The following is a 20,105-nucleotide window of genomic DNA, read 5'->3' as shown; positions in this document are numbered from 1 at the left end:
TGTGATTGTTGCATTTCGATCCTCGCTGCTGAAACCAACCAGGCACAGTGGAGCATCCTGCTTAAATGTGACGCGTAACCAGCCGACCTTATCACCTGATGAAGACAAGCAGTATGTAGTCGAAACGTCGCGAACTACATCACAAGTGACCACAATCGTGAGACAAACCGAATACTTTATTATTATTGTACTTCACCGCGGTGAATAACAGCAACCTTATATTTACACTTCGATTGTATTCCCTTCGGCCTCGACCATCAGATATCCATCCAATTTGCAAGAATTTTTACATTTCCAGTGTTTCTGAAGACTGCAAAGGACGTCGCAAGCAGGTCTTAGAAAATACTTATCCTTCATTCACACAATGTCGTGCATCGTGAGACTAAAACCAGGAAACGTGTTGGTCAGCAACCGACTCTACAGTAAGAACCTAAGATATTCGTGCAATCTACCAGTGTGGTGGTCCCACGAAACCCCTTGGGCAGCTTTGTAGCAAATCAATCTCATCAAAAATACCCAGACAGAGCGCAGTTACATGAGTTGTATACCGCACCAGGCCAACAAACTGTTTCCGCTCATCAAATACAGCTGGGTCCATTGTACCCAGCTTTGTTAGGTATCTACCAAGCTTTCCTATCCATTGGAGCACGTTTTCATCATCCATACGCGTCAACGTTTAGAGCTTCACCTGCAAAACGTATCGTCCATTTTCGTCATGCATTTCAACCATCGGCAGCAGCAGGAACATCGCACTCATCAACGAGATTATGAAGGTAAGATAAGTCTCCCTCATACTGGCCCTATTCCCATCGTAATCCCTCGTCATTTATTTTTAGGTCTCCTGCGAAATCTGGTATTCCCCACGAGGGTTAACTGATAGCCAATCACATGTCCCCATTTTTTCCCAATGTTGACAGTTGAGCGAATTCCCACGCACTAATTCGTCGTCGTTCGGCGATTTACCATCAAACAAACAATGGCGGAGGATGTTGAAACAAACTAGTATATATACTTTGAGGACGAAAGTGACTTGTTGACTACAGATTTTAACGATTACAACTGACTTATGTTTTTAAAACCTGTATCTTGGAAGGAACGGAGTTATGTAACCGACAAGGATTTTGTTCAGAATGACAAATGGAAGACTAGAGTCGATAACATGTACGATCTCTCTGACTTTAATAAACGCATTCTCGGTTTCCTTTGCGGGATTAATAATGATGACTTAATTCTTATATGGTGATAAGGTAGTCAGATAGAGCTCTAACACAACAGTAACCAAATAATGAAAGGAAAACTTGAATCAAGCGTCAAGCGTCAACGACTTTATGTTTTTAACAGACCTGTATCTTGGAAGGAACGAGTTTGTAACCGACAGGATTTTGTTCATAGAATGACAAGTGGAAGACTATAGTCGATAACAAGTACTATCTCTCTGACTTTAATAAACGCATCCTCGGTTTTCCTTTGCGGGATTAAAATATGATGACTTACTTCTTATATGGTGATAACGTAGTCAGATATAGCTCTCTACAACAGTACCAATATGAAAGGAAACGTTGAATCAAGCGTCCGATAAAAAATTTTTTTGAACCCGCGTGGTATCGGATTAAAGTGAATTTCCCAATGCAAGTATGTTAAATATAGCTGTCCTTAAAAAAGATTTAACAACGGTTTCGTATATGGCACAACCTTGATTGTGTGGTATCATTGAAAACTAGACAATTAAGCGATTTCAGTTATTGATGTTTGAAGCCTGTATCTTGACAGGATCGAGTTTTGTAAGCGACAGAATTTTGTAAACATTGGCAATTCGCAGACTACAGTCAACAAGTAATATATCGCCGACTTGGTTAACGCGTTCTTGATTTTCTTCGCGGGATTAAAATATGACGACTTAATTTTTAGATATTCATAAATTAGACAGATATCAGACATGAAAAGAAAACCTGAACAGACAGTGCGATAAAAATATTAATGTATGAACAAGTGATATCGGATGGAAGTCAATTTGCAAAGCACGCATGTTAAATATACCTGCATCTTTCAAATTATTAAACTCGGTTTGGTACATTGGACAGTGTTGAAATTGGTGTCACTGTAAACAACACAGTTAAGCGATTTGAATGATATATCTTTGCATCTTTTATCTTGAAAGTAGCGAGTCTTATAGGCGACAGATTTTGTACACAATGAATATCGCGGACTACAGTCACCAGTAGCATATTCCTGACTTGGTCACCGCGTTCTGGATTTTCTTAGCGGACTTAAACTATGGTGACTTAATTCTATGATCTTCATAAATTAGACAGCTAATGCTTTCAACGTACCACACATGACGGGAAAATTTCAATTGACCGCACGATAAAAATTTTTAAAACCGTAAGATCGGATTGAAGTCAATTTGCAACGCACGCGTAAAATATAGCTCCCTCTTACAAAATTATTTAACACGGTTTCCTACATTAGACAATCGTAAAATTGGTATCAGAGTGAATTATACAGTTAACCGATTTCCATGACATATGATTGCAAACTGTATCTGACAAGGACGAGTTTTGTAAGCGACAGAATTTTGTAGACGATGAGAAAGTGCACACTAAATGGACAAGTAACGCAATGCAACCAAGGTAAACATATCTGTATCTGTCACAATTATTTAACACGGTTTGATAGATTGGAAATTCTTCAAATTGATATCACTGTAAACTAGACAGTTAAGCAATTCCAAGGCAATTCCATTGTTTGAAACCTGTATCTTGCAGACAATGAATTTTATCAGGCCATGAAACTCAATTTTGAAAACGGAGAGTGGCATCATACAGAATTTGCTGCACTTTCTCTCCACCGCGAACTTCCACGTAACGCGCGTGGTAACATTATCCGCGGGAAAATTGATATCATCTAAAAATAACCTAAGAGGGATTACGATGGCAATAGGGCCAGTATGAGGGATTACTTCTCTTACCTCATAATCTCTTGAACTCAGGTCGTATTACCTGGTGGCCTTGCCAACAATTGTTAAGAAGTGCTACGGATGCGGTGGCATGTTTGCAGAAAAATTTCGTCAGCCACCATCGTGGTCAAGCACGTGGATCGGCGGGTGGTGCGCAGGGACGACAACACAGGGGCGTTTGTCTACACCATAGACTTTACCAACAACTATTACCATCCCAACCCTGCGCATATCAAGCGAAAAAACCGTGTTTTTGACGGCCGTGTACTAATCGACCTCGGCACCTATCAATCACTTGATGAAAGCCAGAGGGAAAAGATGAAAGAACACGGACTTGTTGATAATATCGTTAATTCACGATAATGCTACGAACATTGATTGCAGTCTTTTAGCTACAAAAGAATATATTGTGCGATTTAGCCATGAAAATGTAATGATGCGTCCGCTTTTAAAAGAATGGACCGATTGTTAATTTCGTTAATTCATACCAATGCTAAATACATTCATTTCAATCTTTTGTTTGCCTATTCGTTACTTTTCTTTATAGCTTCAAAAAATATTGTACGATTTAGCCATGAAAATGCAATGAGGCGTCACTTTTTTAAAACAACATCGAGGGATTGTTAATAAACAATTATTGGATGAGGTTTCTGTGATAACCAGAATAATCAAGGTCGAGGTGAAGGTTATCAGCCGAAGCCGAAGGCTGAGGCTGATAACCCTTACCGAGACCTTGATTATTCTGGATATCACAAAACCGAATCTAATAATTGTTTTATTATACATTGAAGGAAAAAAAATGGTCACGACAGTGAGTGGAACTGGTAATTTATTTGTCAATTAGTAAAACCGTATACAAATCAGCGGCACATAATTCGATTGACAAAAAAATTACGCATTAGACAATATGTGAAAAATTGAAAAAAGCTTGATGAGAAAGTACGTAAATAGCATTAAATAAGTAACTGAAGAAAACAAACCTGGAAGTCATTTTTTTGCTTCTTCACTGACGGCAAGAAACACAAAGCGCTCGAACTTGACATGATTACCCTTAGAAATCATGCACTGCGGTCATACATGACATGATTACCCGTGACCTTGGCTGACCTTGACATGATTAATGTATAATCTGCAGTTATGACGTCACGGGCGCTGATTTCGAAAATTCACTGTAGGCTTTCGGCCAATCAGGAAAGAGATAGTGAGCTCAATGTATAATAACATCGTTAATTCGCAATAATGCTACGAGCATTGAATTCCTATATTTGCCTCTTCGTTACTGTTCTCTATAGCTACAAAAAAATATTGTACGATTTAGCTATGAAAATGCAATGATGCGTCACCTTTTTTAAAAGAACAGCGACAGATTGTTAACATCGTTAATTCACAATAATGCTACATGCATTGATTTCTTTTATTTACACGCATGTGTCACTATATATAAAATACTCTTTCAATGAGAATACTGTAACGGAATTAAAAATTATTTGTTAATTTCCATATTACACACGCCTCATTTTCGTTGGATGTTAATAAAACGGGAATGGAGAATGGGGAATAGGAAATGGAAAATTGAAATTGGAAATTGAAAATACGATTTTTTTTTAGATTAATTGTTGATAATGCGGGCATTTTTTTTTTAGGGCAGTTATCGATATCTAAACATTTTTTTTTTTTCATTTTCCTCACTGTGCATTTTCCACAATTCGCATTTTCTACACTCTGCGTTGTCTACACTCCGCATTTTTTACACTCGGCATTTTCTACACTCCTCCTTTTCTACACTCCGCACTCCACGTCATTTAGACGCACTTAACTTGGGATGTTTAATTCGTCTGACGTTTAATGCGTCCACCTTACTTCCCATATTTAAGACGTCTAAGATGGGGAGGCCCGGGGAAATAAAGAAATTTACGATTTCCAAACTACGGTCGAAGCCGTGTTTTGTTGCAATATTACCGCCTGACGTTGCTCGCAGCATTGCTATTGCGTTGATGGTGGGTTAAGATGAAACTTGCATCCTTGTCAATTGATTCTGTTGTGGAATTGTGACCATGGGAACATTTTTATCCAGGAATATTTGACTCAAATTGGTGGATCCTGAGAATTTAAAAATAGCTCAAACTGCGTCGGATCGGATCTGGAAGGAAGCTACCCACAATGGCAACAAGGTTAGGCGTTTTAATTGAGATTTTTCATATAATTATCTTCTTAAGCTTTTTATCGAGATTCCCGACCATGCTCACACTGAGCTTGGGGCACCTGTGGTAAGCTCAGTCGGATGAGCAGCGGTGATCTAACCCGAAAGTCTTGGATTCAATTTGGCACCCTGGTCAGAATTTTTCTCTGTCATTGTGTGGGCCAAATTCATTTATTAGGGCTAACGCTCACATGGTTTACATGGGTAGAAAACTAGCCCTTCACATTACCCCTCCAATAGTTGACCTAAGTAAGAACAGATTCAACCTGAGAGCGTATTTTACCGGCAACAGCCACATCAATTAATTCACAATTCCTCCTTCTATTTTTTTCTTCAGTGTCAGGATTTCCTGGCACGTTATCTCAGTAGGACTCGCCACCACCCGAAGAACAAGCTAAAAATGGTGACCTTCCTCTTATCAGGTAATACAATTCAATAATTGAGGAGGTTAAAAATTTGGCTAAGCGCTTACTTCGGATATATCTTTATCTAGAAAATGCAACTTTTTGCCTAAGAATGCTTTAAGCCATTGACTCCCAGGGGTTCCCCATTGATGTGTAAAATCGTCTGGTGTTAGACAGAGTAAAATACTATCTCTGGCCGGTTAAGGCCGGTTTGGACGTCAAAGGGTAGTATCATACCTACTGTCGCCTACGGATAAGTTAGGTCAGCGGTTGAAGCAATCATGCAGGAAAGTCCAGTTCAATAAAAAAAGCTACACAGCACAGCTTCTAGGTTAATTTAATAATTTTCCAGCGGACCTATCGCACATGGGTGCCCCAAAACTCGCTAAACTGCATCCACTGAGTTATAAGCACAGGGTTGCACTGTTAATAATATTTAGTGCATTACTCTTATTTATGGCTAATCTTTACTCACCCTACCCAGTTTCGGCCATCCTTGCGTCGGAGAACAATTAAATGAAACCAACCCAGTGTAAAGAAGAAAGAATCTAAGGACCTTACCTTCGTCCTGTCCTAGGAATTCATACTTGGCTATGAAATCAAGGAAGCCATTCTTAGGAAGCACCATATCGATTACCATGTGATTTCCTCGCGTGTAGACCACTGCGCTCGATTTAGTGTAACAGAATCGCACAATAACGTCTGAGTCAGTAGAGTTACCATCGTAGACGACAACTTCGCTTTCAAAGCATGGTACAAGTGCATCAAGATTGTAAAATAGCAAGGTAAGTCTGAGTCGCTTATTGTATGGAGCACTGAAGAACCACGTACATTGGTTAATGAGACCTCTTTCTCTTTCTTTTTTTCGGGGACTGACTATCAAGCCATCCCCTGATTTAATGTAGTTAATGTTCTTGGAACGCGTACATTCTGCAATAGTAAGAGAGGTGATGAACCAGTCTAAAACACTAATCTCAAATGAGATGCTAACTCCGTTAAGTCTACCAAGAATGTTCTATTTGAAGGCAGACAACATATAATTTATTCAATATAATGACGGTATTTCGTTCTCGTTTATTGCCAATCAAACTGAAAATACTAAAATTGCAGTCAGGAATGGACATCAGAATATAACATTTGTGCTTGACCACGACGTTGTTTCTAACGCTAATTATACTTCAAAGACGTTCAGTCGACAAAACAACTTCGGAATTCATTGATTTTTTTAAAAAAGCCAACTGAGTGACGGCTCTCTAACGGTTCACAGTTCTGCGCGAGATACGCCAGAAAAAAACACAACGAACGACCGCTGCGCTTGACTACGCGAGGGATTTGTAAAAATTCGGGATGTAAATATGTTCATTTCCCGCCTTGCTGTCTCTTTGCGAGTACCAGGCCTCGAGAAAAAGTCTCTCGAGAAAATTACGAACCTTGTCTACAATTCTTGCATGATCGAAGTCTATACTATGGACAAATTGGTTCGAGTGTTGCGCAACTTTGAAATTGTTGTCTCCAACCCGAACAGCCATTTTATGTTCTTTTTTGACTTTGTTTCCAAGGCTCTGTCAGTCTGTCCATAGTACACGAAGTTGCAATCAACGTAGCCGACCTTGTAAACAACACCTCTGCACTGCAAGGCACAAGGTTTCTCCTTTGGTCTCGGAAAACAAGTGCACAAAATATTGAAAGGTTTGTAACCCACTTTAACACCGTTGTTAGGTAGTACTCGTGAAATTCTCTCAGAGACGCCTCTGACATACGGAAGGACATCAAAATTTGCGCTAGCCCTGGAAGTGTCGTTGGTACTTGAATCGCGGCGGAGATAGTTGTGGTAGGACTTGCAAGTCCGGATAAAACACAGAGGCACTTTGATAAAGTGACTCCTCTCTCTAGATCGCCCTGCATTTGCTGATGGCCTCGTGTTCATTTAGTTTACGGTTGGACAAATTTATCACCCTTCTGTTCTTATCGACGTACGAATCCTCCGTCACAAAAGCTCCGATGTCAGTAAGTTTTCCTGAGTGTCTGTTCTTTAATACAAACATTAAATCATGTCCTTCCACTCATGACCAGAATGTCGAACAAATGGATTCAAAGATGCATCAAGGTCTTCACAGCACAAATGCTACCCCGGCTTCCAACTATGGGCTCCCAAAGATCCACAAGCCTGGTATACCTAACTACGCCCAATAACCAGCTGCATCAACGCACCAACCTACAATGTAAAGGTGAAGCTAAAGGTACACGTTTTTTAACGTCGGAAGTTCCTTTACTCTTTAGAGAGTACTCTCCCAGGAAGCCGACGGTGCGCTCATTTTACCCCCCTCTTTCCATCAGCGCTCCGTTTTACGGGTATTTAAAGCTACTTAGGCTACACTGAAAGGAAAGAAGTCGAAACAAGGATGTGAGATCCGGGGATCGAACTCAGGACCTTATATGCACCAAGGCCGCGCACTAACCGACTGTGCAACCCTTGTATCCCGACATTTGGTTTCCATCTTATCGATCCCCGCTGCTGGAGGAGAAATACTCGGTAAATAAAAGTGTCGTGTTTTCCCAGAACAATAGAGACCAACCAATTACGGAAGATGAGATCATGGTATGGTTTGATGTCGTTGCATTGTTTACTTCCATCTCCACAGCTACTCATCCTCCACGATGGTGGTACAGATACGTGAACGACAGCCATGCGTGCCTTAAGAAAGGTTACGTGCAAGAGTTTCACGATCATCTGAATTCCACGAACACAAACATACAGTTCACCAAGGAAATTCAGTAGGATAGCAGGCTCTCCTTCTTAAACACAACAACAACCAAAGTACGTGGTCGCATACAGGTCGGTGTGTACAGAAAACCAACACACACATATAAGTACCTCGATTATAACTCTCACCACTTATCGCAGCACAAGAGGTCAGTCGTTAATACACTCCTTCACAGCGGGCCAATTCCATCAACAAATGCAGGGCAATCTACAAAGAGGAGACACGTCATCAAAGTGCTAAGGGTTAACAACTACCCTCTGTGTTTAATTCGGACTTGTAAGTCCTACCACAACTCTCTCCGCCGCGATTCAAATACCAACGACACTTCCAGTGCTAGCGCACCGTCAACGTCAAATTTTCTTGTCTTTCCGTATGTCAGAGGCGTTTCTGAGAGAATTTCGCGAGTACTACCTAACAACGGTGTTAAAGTGGGTTACAAACCTTTCAATGTTTTGCGCACGCGTTTCCCGAGACCATAGGAGAAACCTTCTGTCTTGTAGTGCAGAGGTGTTGTTTACAAGGTCCGCTGCGTTGATTGCAGCTTCGTGTACTATAGACAGACTGACAGAGCCTTGGAGACAATGTTAAAAGAACATAAAAGGGCTGTTCAGGTTGGAGAAAACGATTCCAAAGTTGCGCAACACGCGAACCAATTTGTTCATAGTATAGTCTTCGATCATGCGACAATTGTAGACAAGGTTCATAATTTTCACGAGACTTTTTTCTCAAGGCCTGGTATTCGCAAAGAGACAGTAGGGCGGGAAACGAAGTTCAACATATTGACATCCCGGAGCGGATGTTCACAAATCCATCGCGTAATCACGCGCAGCGGTCGTTTGTAATGTGAACTGTTAGAAAGCCGTCACTCAGTTGGCTTTTTTTTTTTAAACCGACAAAATGCGAAGTTGTTTGGTCGAAAGGTCTTTAAAGGTTTATTAACGTTGTTTCCAACGTTATCAAGAGTCAGTGTCAAGCACAAATTTTATATTCTATTGTCAATCAATCTTCCTAACCATGAATATTTGTGATTGACATTAAAACCTTGGGACAATAACAGCAAAATAAAACCCTGCAATGCTTTCACCTCACACTTCAAAATACACAATGTTTGAGTCATCCGAAGCTAGTTCAAAAATATCCAGCGTCATAAGCAACTCACCTTGCCTCTTGTCAGGGCATGCTCCAAGGAACACGTCAGCGTACCGAACCCTGGAATCTCCTTTCAAATACTGCGCTAGAAGATTTATACTGATATTTTTTAAGTCACGTTTCCAGTAAAACAGTACTATTGCCTTGTTGATGCAGCCATCGAATTTTGTTTCTGATATACCCCCTATAACAATCTTATCTGGTTTGCTAAAGATCACTTTTCTGATTCCTGGTTCTTTGTGTCTGTATTCCTTTTCACCATCAGCTTTAGAGGATAAAATTGCGCCGTATCGGTTAAACTCAACTCGGTGCTTCTCCCCATCGCAAAAAGTTTGTTTTGCAGAGAGTGAAGCTGATATGTTAAATTCTCCATCCTCAAGTTTGTTAGAGAAGGTAATTATATTGTCTTCTTGTAGAAAAATTCTGTAGAAATGAGCTGTGTCTCTGCTCTTCACATGTATCAAATCTGCCTTGCAATTTGTTGATGAGAATTCAAGACTGAAGTGGACGCCTGGAAATGCTGACGTAGTGTTAAAATGGTACTCCATGAAACTTGTTCTTGCTCTAAATAAAACTCCCCAGTCCAATTCTGTCTATAACAAGTTAAAGCAAAATTAGGTGATTTGCGCTCTAGTGCTTTAAATATCAAACTAATCTTTTTGGATTGAAACCGGCGAAAAATGCAGGAAAAAAATATTTTCCAAACCATTGCCCACCTGAATACGAAAAGCGTTGACTGTTAAGAGGTTTAGTGGACATAGTATTGCCGTGTAGCTGCGTCGAGCCACAGAAAGCGCGCGAAATATTAAGTCTAGGTGTTTAGGTGTTCTGATTACAATAAGTTAACCTGGCTTGAGCCTGCGTTCCAATCGACAACCAGTACCTGGTCAGAGGTCAACTGACCTCGATAACCTCTAAATTGAGCCCGTTATGTGGTCATCTGATACTGAACAGCGGATACCTTGTTTTGACAGGTGTCAATTAACCACAACATGGATATCCAATATCAAAGATGTCCACTGTAAACGGCCGCCATGATGGGCGTATTAATTATTATTATTATTATTATTATTATTATTATTATTATTATTATTATTATTATTATTATTATTATTGAGATATTATTAAATTATTGGGCAACTTTGTCGTGCGTACGCGCCCACGAGCAATACCTCTAGCCATGGGCATGATTACCATGAGAAAGGCACTCATGGATTCCTACCATTGGCTATGAGTATGGTGATCCGCTTGGCCGCCTTTCCGACCGTCGGAGCTCCGCTATCAATTGCTTCAGGTACATTCACTACCATTAGTCGAATTATGACTTGCTGTGGTCATTGTTAATGAGATCAGCAAATTAAACACCCGGCAAGTCATTTATCTGCTGAGGATGGCCGTGTTTTCACGACAGCCTGTATCTCGCTAAACATTCCTGAAAGTGGTTTGTTTGCAGACCTCGTTAAGCGACTTAAGAATAATACGTGTTTTTACGGGTAAGATTAAATGAAGAGAGAGCACGCGTCAATACAATAATAAAATAATAAAATGGCACGCCTGTTATATTTTCGATTTGATAACTCTCTTAAAATTTAAAGAAAATGCTATTGAAATTTGCCGACTCCCTTAGCTTTAAGCGACTTGGGAAAGAAACTGTTTTCATAGAATTTTCGGTTGCCGCTCGCTAAGCGACCTGAAAAACCGCTCGTGAAAACAGGGCCAGTAACATGTACATTGGTATGATTTATAACCTCAATCAACATCATGGACATCGGCCGTGTTTTCACGAGCGGTTTTTCAGGTCGCTTAGCGAGTGACAACCGAAAATTCCGTGAAAACAGTTCCTTTAGCCATCGCGTTTGAAGTTAAGCGAGTCGGCATATTTCAATGGATTCTCATTAAATTTAAGCCGCCAAACCAGGTAGCTTAAGCGAGTTGGTAATTGCTCTCGGCCAATGAGGAGTCGCTTGCAGTTATTCCTGGCAAATCGAAAATACAACAGGCATGCTATTTTTTATTATTTTTATTATTGTATTGGCGCAAGCTCTCTCCTCATTTAATCTCACCCGTGAAAACTGTTGCGAAAATTATTTTTTCTTGCTTTTACATTAATTATGTATAGTCTCCGTTGGTTTTTTCATTATTTATTTATTTATTTATTTCTTAATCATTCTTCCTGTTCTCTTCACAAGTTCCATAGTTCAGTGTTGTTAATTATTCGTATTTCATAACTATGTTAATGAACTAGTGTTGTTGTACCATTTCTACAAATCTAGTCTCACATTGTAAGCTTAATTATTGTACAATAATAGTATAAATTCTTGTAACCTTAAGATACGGGTGGTTGGTTGGGCAGAAAGTTTGCAGTTGAGAAAAGAGAAAGAGCAGTCGAAAGAAGTTGGAAAAGGAAAGTATCACTGCTATGAGTCAATAGTAGTAGCCGGCCGGAAATTCAACGACAAAACTCCCTTTGTCATCGGCGGCAAGAAAAGAGAAGAAACTGACCGGAACGGTAGAGACAGTTCTTAAACAGTGGGAGAAAAATGTTTCGGTGAATGACTCCAAAGGTGTTGAACCCTTTGTGCTAACGAGGTGACTAAAGGCGCTTGAAGAGGCCCAGCAGAGAGCCGATAGTTGAGTTGACCGCGAAAATGCACTCGCACTTAAAAATCTGTCGAATAGGGAGTCTAAAAAAACGGTCTTAAGGAAGGCGACTTTCGAATCTTTTTGGGGACAAAGTCGCAGGTGAGGAGTCGTGTGAGAACGTGGTTGAGCTCTCGGATAATGACTCTCATGGGGACACACACGCGGATCATTTACCCCGCAATATTCTCGATAGAAATAAAGAACAGTTAGTGAAAGACCAGAAATCAGATGTGGCTCTCTTAGAGGTACGTAACGGAGCTGTTTACAAGGAACCCATGAAAACAGACGGTTTCTTTATCAAGGGAAGGTTACTCATGCACCGCAGATTTAACAAAAACGTACACAATGGAGTCAGGTTTCTTGATCGGGTTGTAATCCCTGAATCTTACATAAACGAAATTCTCCATATTGGTCATACTATACCCCTTTCAGGACACATGGGCACCTCAAAAACGTTAAGTCGCATAGGAACCCATTTTTATTGGCCTGGTCTCGCCTTTGACATGGTAAGTACTGTGCCACCTGCCCACAATGTCAGTTAGTGGCCAGGAAGTTAAGTCATATAGGGCCCCCTTAAGCCCTAGCTGTAGCGTTCGTGACCGAACCTTTCAGAAAGATTACAATTGACATTGTAGGAGAATTGCCACGGTCCAGCACTGGCTATAATTATATTCTTACAATTGTGGACTACTCTACTAGTTATCCTGAGGCCATTCCCTTGAGGAATGTTAGCTACAAAACCGCCGCGGATGCACTTGTCTAATATTTCTGTACGATGGGAATTCCCCAAGAGTTAGTATCTGACCAGGGATCTAAATTTGTGGGTCAACTTATGACTCAGCTATATGAGCAACCAGGCATCACGAAGATCAAAACATCAGTTTATCATCCTGAAGGAAACGGTTTAGTTGAGAGATTTAATGGAACGCCCAAGGCGATGCTAAAGAAATTTGCGCAATAGCGGGTACAAAGCTCGGATAAATTCCTTCCTTATTTGCTGTTTGCATAAAGAGGGGTTCTATGTGAATCCACAGGGTACTCTCTTTTTTGAGTTGCTTTTTGGACGTACAGTAGGGGGTCCCCTCTCAGTAATCAAGGAGTCGTGGCTTGGGAAGGAATTAAATCTGAAAGGAACCTTGTGAGTCATGTCCTTGAAATTCGTAAGAGACTGGCAGTGATGCAGCGTCTTGTACGAGATCCTATGAAGAGAATGCAAGGTACTCAGAATCGTAGGCATGGCGTTCATAGTTTCAAACGTGGTTTAAAAGTCGGTTACAAAGCGTTGGTTCTGCTTCCTACTCTAGGGAGTAAGTTAGTGACGAAGGTTGTCAATGATGGTTTGCACTATTAGATCGAAACGGGTAAGTCCCACAAACAACACCGAGTCTATCACATTAATCTATTAAGTAAATGGCAGAGTAGGGACGAGATGGCTTCCTACATAATGTCAGAATCTTTGGAAACCTCTTTACCACATGAAAAATGCATAGCCCCATTTTGCAGAAATGAAACTTGGGAGGATGTTACCATTTCGGATGCTTTAACCAAGGACCAGAAAGATCAGGTGAAGGACCTTTTACGAAAATACGCAGATTTCTATTTTGGCAACCCCAGTGTTACTAGTGTAGCGACACATGGGATCCACACGGGCGACTCTGCACCATTACGTTGTTCTCCCTATAAGGTACCTCAGAAACTCAAAGAAGTTGTAAACAACGAAATAGAAAACATCTTAAAATTGGGTATCATTCGCCCCTCAGCTACCTTTCCCGGTCGTTATCGTCCCCAAACCTGATGGTACCATACGACTTTGCGTCGATTACATAAAACGTAATAGTATTACTAAAATGGATGCCTATCCGGTTCCATCTACGGACCGCATGATTGAGAAAATAGCCTTGGCTAAATATATCACCACCCTTGACCTCACTAAGGGATATTGGAAGATTTCTCTAGATAAACCAACTAACGAAAAATCAGCTTTTATCACCACAAAAGGATTATATGAATTTCTGGTCAAGCCTTTTGCGATAAAGACTGCTGGGGCCACTTTCCAACGAATGATGTCTGATTTCGTTTTGAAGGGGTTTTATTTTGCAGGAGCCTACATTGATGATCTTGAAGTAGACACACGCACTCCCCTTTCACAACATCTCGTGGAACTTGGCCAGGTTCTGCAGCGATTGCGGGAGTGTAGCCTAAGCGAGCGCCCTTCTAAATGTAAAATGCTATGGAAACAGTAGATTTTGTGGGTCATCGTGTTGGAAGAGACAAGATTGAACCACGTTTGGCTTTGGTTCTCTAAAAGAGTTTCCTAGACTTGAAACCAAAAGACAGATAAGATCATTCCTTGAACTTGTCGGCTACTACCGCAAATTAATTCCCTAGTTCTCTCAGAAAGCAGCTGCTCTAACTGACCTAACACGAAGTGTGGTACCTACTAGAATTAAGTGGCTGCACACACGAGCAAGCGTTTGGGGATTTAAAGGAGGCTTTGCAAAAACCCCCGGTCTTACGCTCGCCACATTGGAACGAATATTTTACTTTGCAAGTAGACGCGTCCAATAGGGGCTTGGGAGCTATATTGAGCCACTTACGTAAAGACGGAGAAGAGCATCCAGTGGCTTTTGCCAGTAGAAAGCTTCAGCTAAGAGAGGAAAAGTTATCCACAACGGAGGAAGAATGCTTAGGACTTGTTTGGGCTATAGCTGTTTAGATATTATTCATTTGGTAGAAAATTTAAGCTACAGACAGATCACAATCCTTTACTTTGGTTGGGGCAGGTGCGTAATAAGAACAAAAAAATTACTTCGCTGGAGTCTTACCCTTCAAGAGTACGACATGCAGGTCGAGCACGGCAACGTGGACGCCCTTAGCAGAGTTTAGGGCTAAAATTTTGTATTGGTGCTGTTTACTATTTTATTTTTTATTTCCCCCGTTACTCTCCCCCAAGTTGCACGCTTTTACAATAATTATGTTTAGTCTCCGTTCGTTTTTTTTTTCTTATTATCATTCTTCCTGTTCTCTTCAGAAGTTCCATACTTCAGTGTTGATAATCATTCGTATTTCATAACGGTGTTAATGTACTAGCGTTGTTGTACCATTTCTAGCAAAAATAAAGTCTCACATTGTAAGCTTAATTATTGTACAATAATAGTATAAATTCTTGTAACCTTAAGATACGGGTGGTTGGTTGGGCAGAAAGTTTGCAGTTGAGAAAAGAGAAAGAGCAGTCGAAGGAAGTTGGAAAAGGAAAGTATCACTGCTATGAGTCAATAGTAGTAGCCGGCCGGAAATTCAACGACAAAACTCCCTTTGTCATCGGCGGCAAGAAAAGAGAAGAAACTAACCGGAACGGTTCGTAATCCAATATGCATACGGAATCATGAAAACACCCGAACCGTGCAAGGTTTTTGCACGGTCAGCGCACGGAGGTTTCGTATGATATGAAACCTCCATTTTTTCATCGATGCGCTTTTCCTTTGTTAAATCATTCGTTATCGTAGACATCCATCGGGATTTGTTCTTACTCAGTGCTTCTTATTACAGCTACATTATCATAGTTTAGAGTGGTTTTCAATTGAGTGTCGAAAGTAATTAGCGAATTGCTTTGGTTTTGCATTACTTCTCTCCGTGATTGGTTCAAAGTTCTGGCGCCACTTTTTTCAACCAATCAGAGGTGAAACCAAAGCCATTAGTGGCTCGCGCGTGCACATTTTCCCGCGCTTTGTGTCGGCTACGTGTAATTACTTCGAGTTTTGATTAGTTTACCGGATTTTCTCCGTCCTTTTTGATTGGCCAAAGTAATTACTTTGGTTTTGGTTTTACGAGACTCGATTGAAACTCGCTCTATTAGGGACGAGATATTTTGTCTTTAAGTGCAATTCGCAAGCGTTTTAACGAGGGCTGGAGGACAGAGCAGTTGGACCGATAGTCAATTCAAGAAAATGCCACGACCTGAGCAGCTAAAAGCAATATATTTACGGAAATTTGAGTTTGAGATCACTGAGAGCCCAAATCGATTCACTGAGATACCACAAACTTTTAAATAAAACTGAGTTTGCTGATGTCCTTTCGTGGTAAGCCGAGTGATATTTGTAAGCTCTTTGTAAATGAATAGTTGATATTTACTTATTTTATTTCGAGACTTGTTTAGAATTCCAGTTACCGGTTCAAATAACATTTGGATGAGATGCTTTTGTTTGGTTGGCAGTTAAAAGCATTACTGAAAATATTCCCGAAGTGAACGGTACCCAATTTGTTGTGTGACTGTTAACGGCAACGTTTGCAGCAGAGCCTTAGTGAAAAATTAAATTCGCCAGGAAGAGTATATTCAATGAATAGTACATATGTTTTTTTTTTCTTGTCAAAGACAAGACAAACGAGTTCTTTTACCAACAATGGTGATCAATATTGAATGTACTTTATTGAAATTTGTTTTGTACAAATATATTGCGACGCGAGCCGCGTGAGGTGAAAAATTCAATCCGAAATACCCGATAACATATGATAAGTCCAAGAACGGCAGCGGCGCTTTATTCATTGCAAATAAATTTATTTATTCGACTGGCCAACTTTTCTAGTATTCCTATGTAACTTTTTGTTGCTTATTTCTTCCCCACTCATTACTTCACACTGAACAAAGACGCGTAAAGCATCTCGGTAGACAGAGAGTCTTTAAGGCCTGTAATCTACTTATGTTTTTTGGTTGCTAAGCAAAATGTTGTAAGGTCGCAATTCGTTCAGTTATATTTCACTCTTTTTAAAATCAAATTTGACACTAAAGGAATTAACAAATTAAAGGCACGATACAGATACGAGGAGACGAGCGATAGCTGTCGGGCATCGCTATTTTTGCCGGATTAGCTGGGTTACTGCAGTACACGTTGCTGCAAATGATCTTCATCGATCGAAGCAACGAACACATTTGAATTTCTTGGTGAGCACGTACAGCTTACAAAACAACCGACCGTGGAAAAAGTCATGGGCTCGTTTCTCGAAAGACCCGGAAATTTTTCGGGCCCAAAAAGCCATTTGTGAAACGGCCATCCGCTTGTTTTGGAAAGCTTATCTTTTAAGATGTTTTCAAGGTAACAAGAAGCTGATTAACTGTGAAGTTTGAGGACTTAAACCATCTCGTTTCTTGACATACAGAGGGAATTTTGACACCCGAAAAAGGTCCGAAAAGTTTCGGGAGTTTCGAGAAACGGAATCCAGAAAATCATGTTTGATTTGCTGCGTACTGCACTTAGCTACAACTTGACTGGCTAAAAGTATTAGCTGAACCAATCACAGCAGAGATGTAAGCAAATGCCACAACTGTTCTCAATTTGGATCCATGTAAATACCATTGCGATCCGTAACATAATTTGCACTGTTCCATTTAAACAAGCGGTCCAGGTACAAAATTCGTCCGTGCAAAACTTTGTCCGGACCCGTGTAGACGTAGCCTAAATCGTAGAAATAGTATGCACCGATTTCCAGGTAATATTTTCCGATTTTCTACCACTACGATTTTTACATATTTTACGAGTAAAGCCTCCGATTCTACCTAAGCTTATTTTACGACTGAAGAGTTCGATTTGCTTTAGATTTTCATTCTCCAATTCTACGATTTCACCTAACACGCTTTTGAAATTATTCTCCGATTCTATGATTACTCCGATTCAAAGATGGACAAAATAAGCAAGCAACAGTTGGCTTTGCGAATATTTGGCCACTGTCGTTTTACCAGAAGTTAAGGATTAAATATGCGGTATTTTCGAGTTGTTTGACCTCCGAAGGCTCACCGGCGCTGCTTTTCGATGGAAAATCGCCATAAATTATTTTGAAGGAACTATCAGTACGTAAACGGCAAAAATCCGACATGTAAGGCTTTCTCATTTGTTGCTGTTTTTTTTTTTTTGCATGGAATCATCGCACATCACCTTACCGTATATTTTTGTGGGACTCTTATTTTTCGGAGTAAACTGCAAAAATTAGTTCCCGCAAAATAAAAGTACTACACGGTATTCATCTTTGTTGGCGAACGAACATTACATACAAATTGTCGGCGCTCACTGATTCCCGCCAGAGTATTTTCCAAATGATGGGCATGGCAGGCAGGATGATGAGAGCTGTTAATCTGTCACTGGGGCTCCAAAACATATGAAACCATTGCAGTCTCTCTTTTTATTGCAACAAACGCCCGCGGTATTTGGGACCCACTGAATTTCAGCCATTTTGAGGTGTTCGTTTCAACGATTTAGAGCAAAATAGAGACTGCTTGCAGTCTATGATGGGACGGACAATATTTATTCTACACATCTTTCCTTCCATCTTGAAAGTTAAAGTAATTTCTTTTGACACTTCAAGTAACTATAAAACCGGTGAAATTACTAGCTGGCTAGATTGTTCGGTGAATTCACTCGTGAATGGTCCGAGTCATGCGTTACCTTTTTAACCTCGGTGACCGGGTTGTAATGCGTCGCACACACTAATGAAAAGCCGGTCTCCCGTGAAGCAGTTCCCAATTATTTTTGCGCAAAATTGTATTTGCTCTAGTAGAGTCACTGATTTATTGTTTCTTCTTACCACTTACCGTAAGACAAGGTGCCCCTCAATTGAAGCAGAGCTTAATAAACACAACAAAAAAGAACTTTTAGAATTTAATCAACATATTACTGCAGACTTGTTGTCATAAAGCAGAAGCTGATAAGGTTTTAAAAAGTCGTAATCCCTATAAGGTGAATAAAATAATATGGTCATAACACTTCCGCTTGAACACCAATGGGATAAAATTGGAATCGAACTCAGGATAAATTAAAGGCTTCATTACAAATTAAATGAATGAATCAGTTGATTAATCTGGCCTAAAAGCCATTTCATTTGCTTTGCCGAAAGTGCTTGCCTTTGGATTTATTGTTTAAAATGACTTTATTAGCATATGCCACGATAGATATTTGAACCTAAAATATTGCTAAGCAAAATGCTTAGCGTATAGGGAATAGACTTAAGCTTATAAAAACATAGAAAGGTATAAGAAATTGCTTGCTGGCAACGTTTTGCGAAAGACCGATGGTTCTTTCCTTAAACGTATTAAAAGAAAAAAAAAACCAGGAAATTTAAATAAATGGAAAAAGGAAATTCGTTTTGTCTCTTTCACCTTAATAACACACCAGCTGCTCAAAGTTGTTTTGGTTATATCGCTGATTGCAAATAATTTTCATTCTATTTTTTTCGTCACCCGGAAAGTGATTTTTTTGGGATGAAACAATACTTTTGCAAAACCCGTATTGAATTGTAGGATCTCCGTCAACTTTAACTGTAGATGAAAACTAGACCAGACTGAAAAACGTCAGAAGAAATAATAAGATAATGAAAAAAATATATATCACTTTTGAATAATTTAAGACTGAAACGAAAGGTTGTTGAACTAGTCATTTCATGTTTTCTTGCTATAGCAATATTGAAAAATGTACATTAATTAATTACGTTACAGAAATTATACTCTGCTAGATGGAATGATTTTCAATGCGATATTTTAAACAGTTTTGGTATTTTTGTATTACACGCTTTAACTTTTTATTTTTTTTATTTCTACTGTGCTTACCTGTCAGGAAGATCATCATATGCTGAACGTATGATGCACAAATTTGGAATTGCATTATTTGGGGCACTTTCTGAGCGGCCTCCACCTGCCTGTATATAAATATATATATCTGAGCGAATTCGCTAAAAGGTAGCTGCTGGAGTCTAGGCCTGAATGATAGTTTGCCTTTGATCACCAATTAGAGTGAACCCACAGTGTGGCGTAGGGTGGTGATTGGCAGTTGTCTGACCAAAGCACAGGGGTGGGGAGGGAAGCTTTTTTTAAACTTTGTGACGGCAGCAGAATTGGCTTGGTTTCACAATTTCTCCAGGCACCTTTTGACAAATCCAGTTAGAAATTTATAGATATCTGCGCGTTTCTCTCCAGAATGGCATTCTGTGAGCCAGGCTGAGTAAAT

At 40.0% G+C, this 20,105-nt stretch overlaps 1 protein-coding gene across 1 annotated transcript; it reads right to left on the bottom strand.

Moving 5' to 3' along the window:
- Window positions 1-6,121: 6,121 nt before the first annotated feature.
- LOC138035149 (uncharacterized) lies at window positions 6,122-19,844 on the bottom strand (the record flags this gene model as incomplete). The annotated part of the gene is made up of 4 exons (XM_068881979.1): window positions 19,709-19,844; window positions 18,698-18,730; window positions 9,485-10,063; window positions 6,122-6,490 (listed from the first exon to the last, which is right to left on the bottom strand). Coding segments are annotated over exons 1-4 (1,036 nt in total), but the record flags the coding sequence as incomplete, so codon positions are not given.
- Between the last annotated feature and the right edge of the window lie 261 nt (window positions 19,845-20,105).

Source organism: Montipora capricornis, unplaced genomic scaffold (genome assembly GCF_036669925.1).
Source record: "Montipora capricornis isolate CH-2021 unplaced genomic scaffold, ASM3666992v2 scaffold_268, whole genome shotgun sequence".
In the NCBI taxonomy this organism is placed as follows: Eukaryota; Metazoa; Cnidaria; class Anthozoa; order Scleractinia; family Acroporidae; genus Montipora; species Montipora capricornis.
Note: the sequence above shows the minus strand (reverse complement) of the source record. Positions and strands in the feature narration are given on the sequence as shown.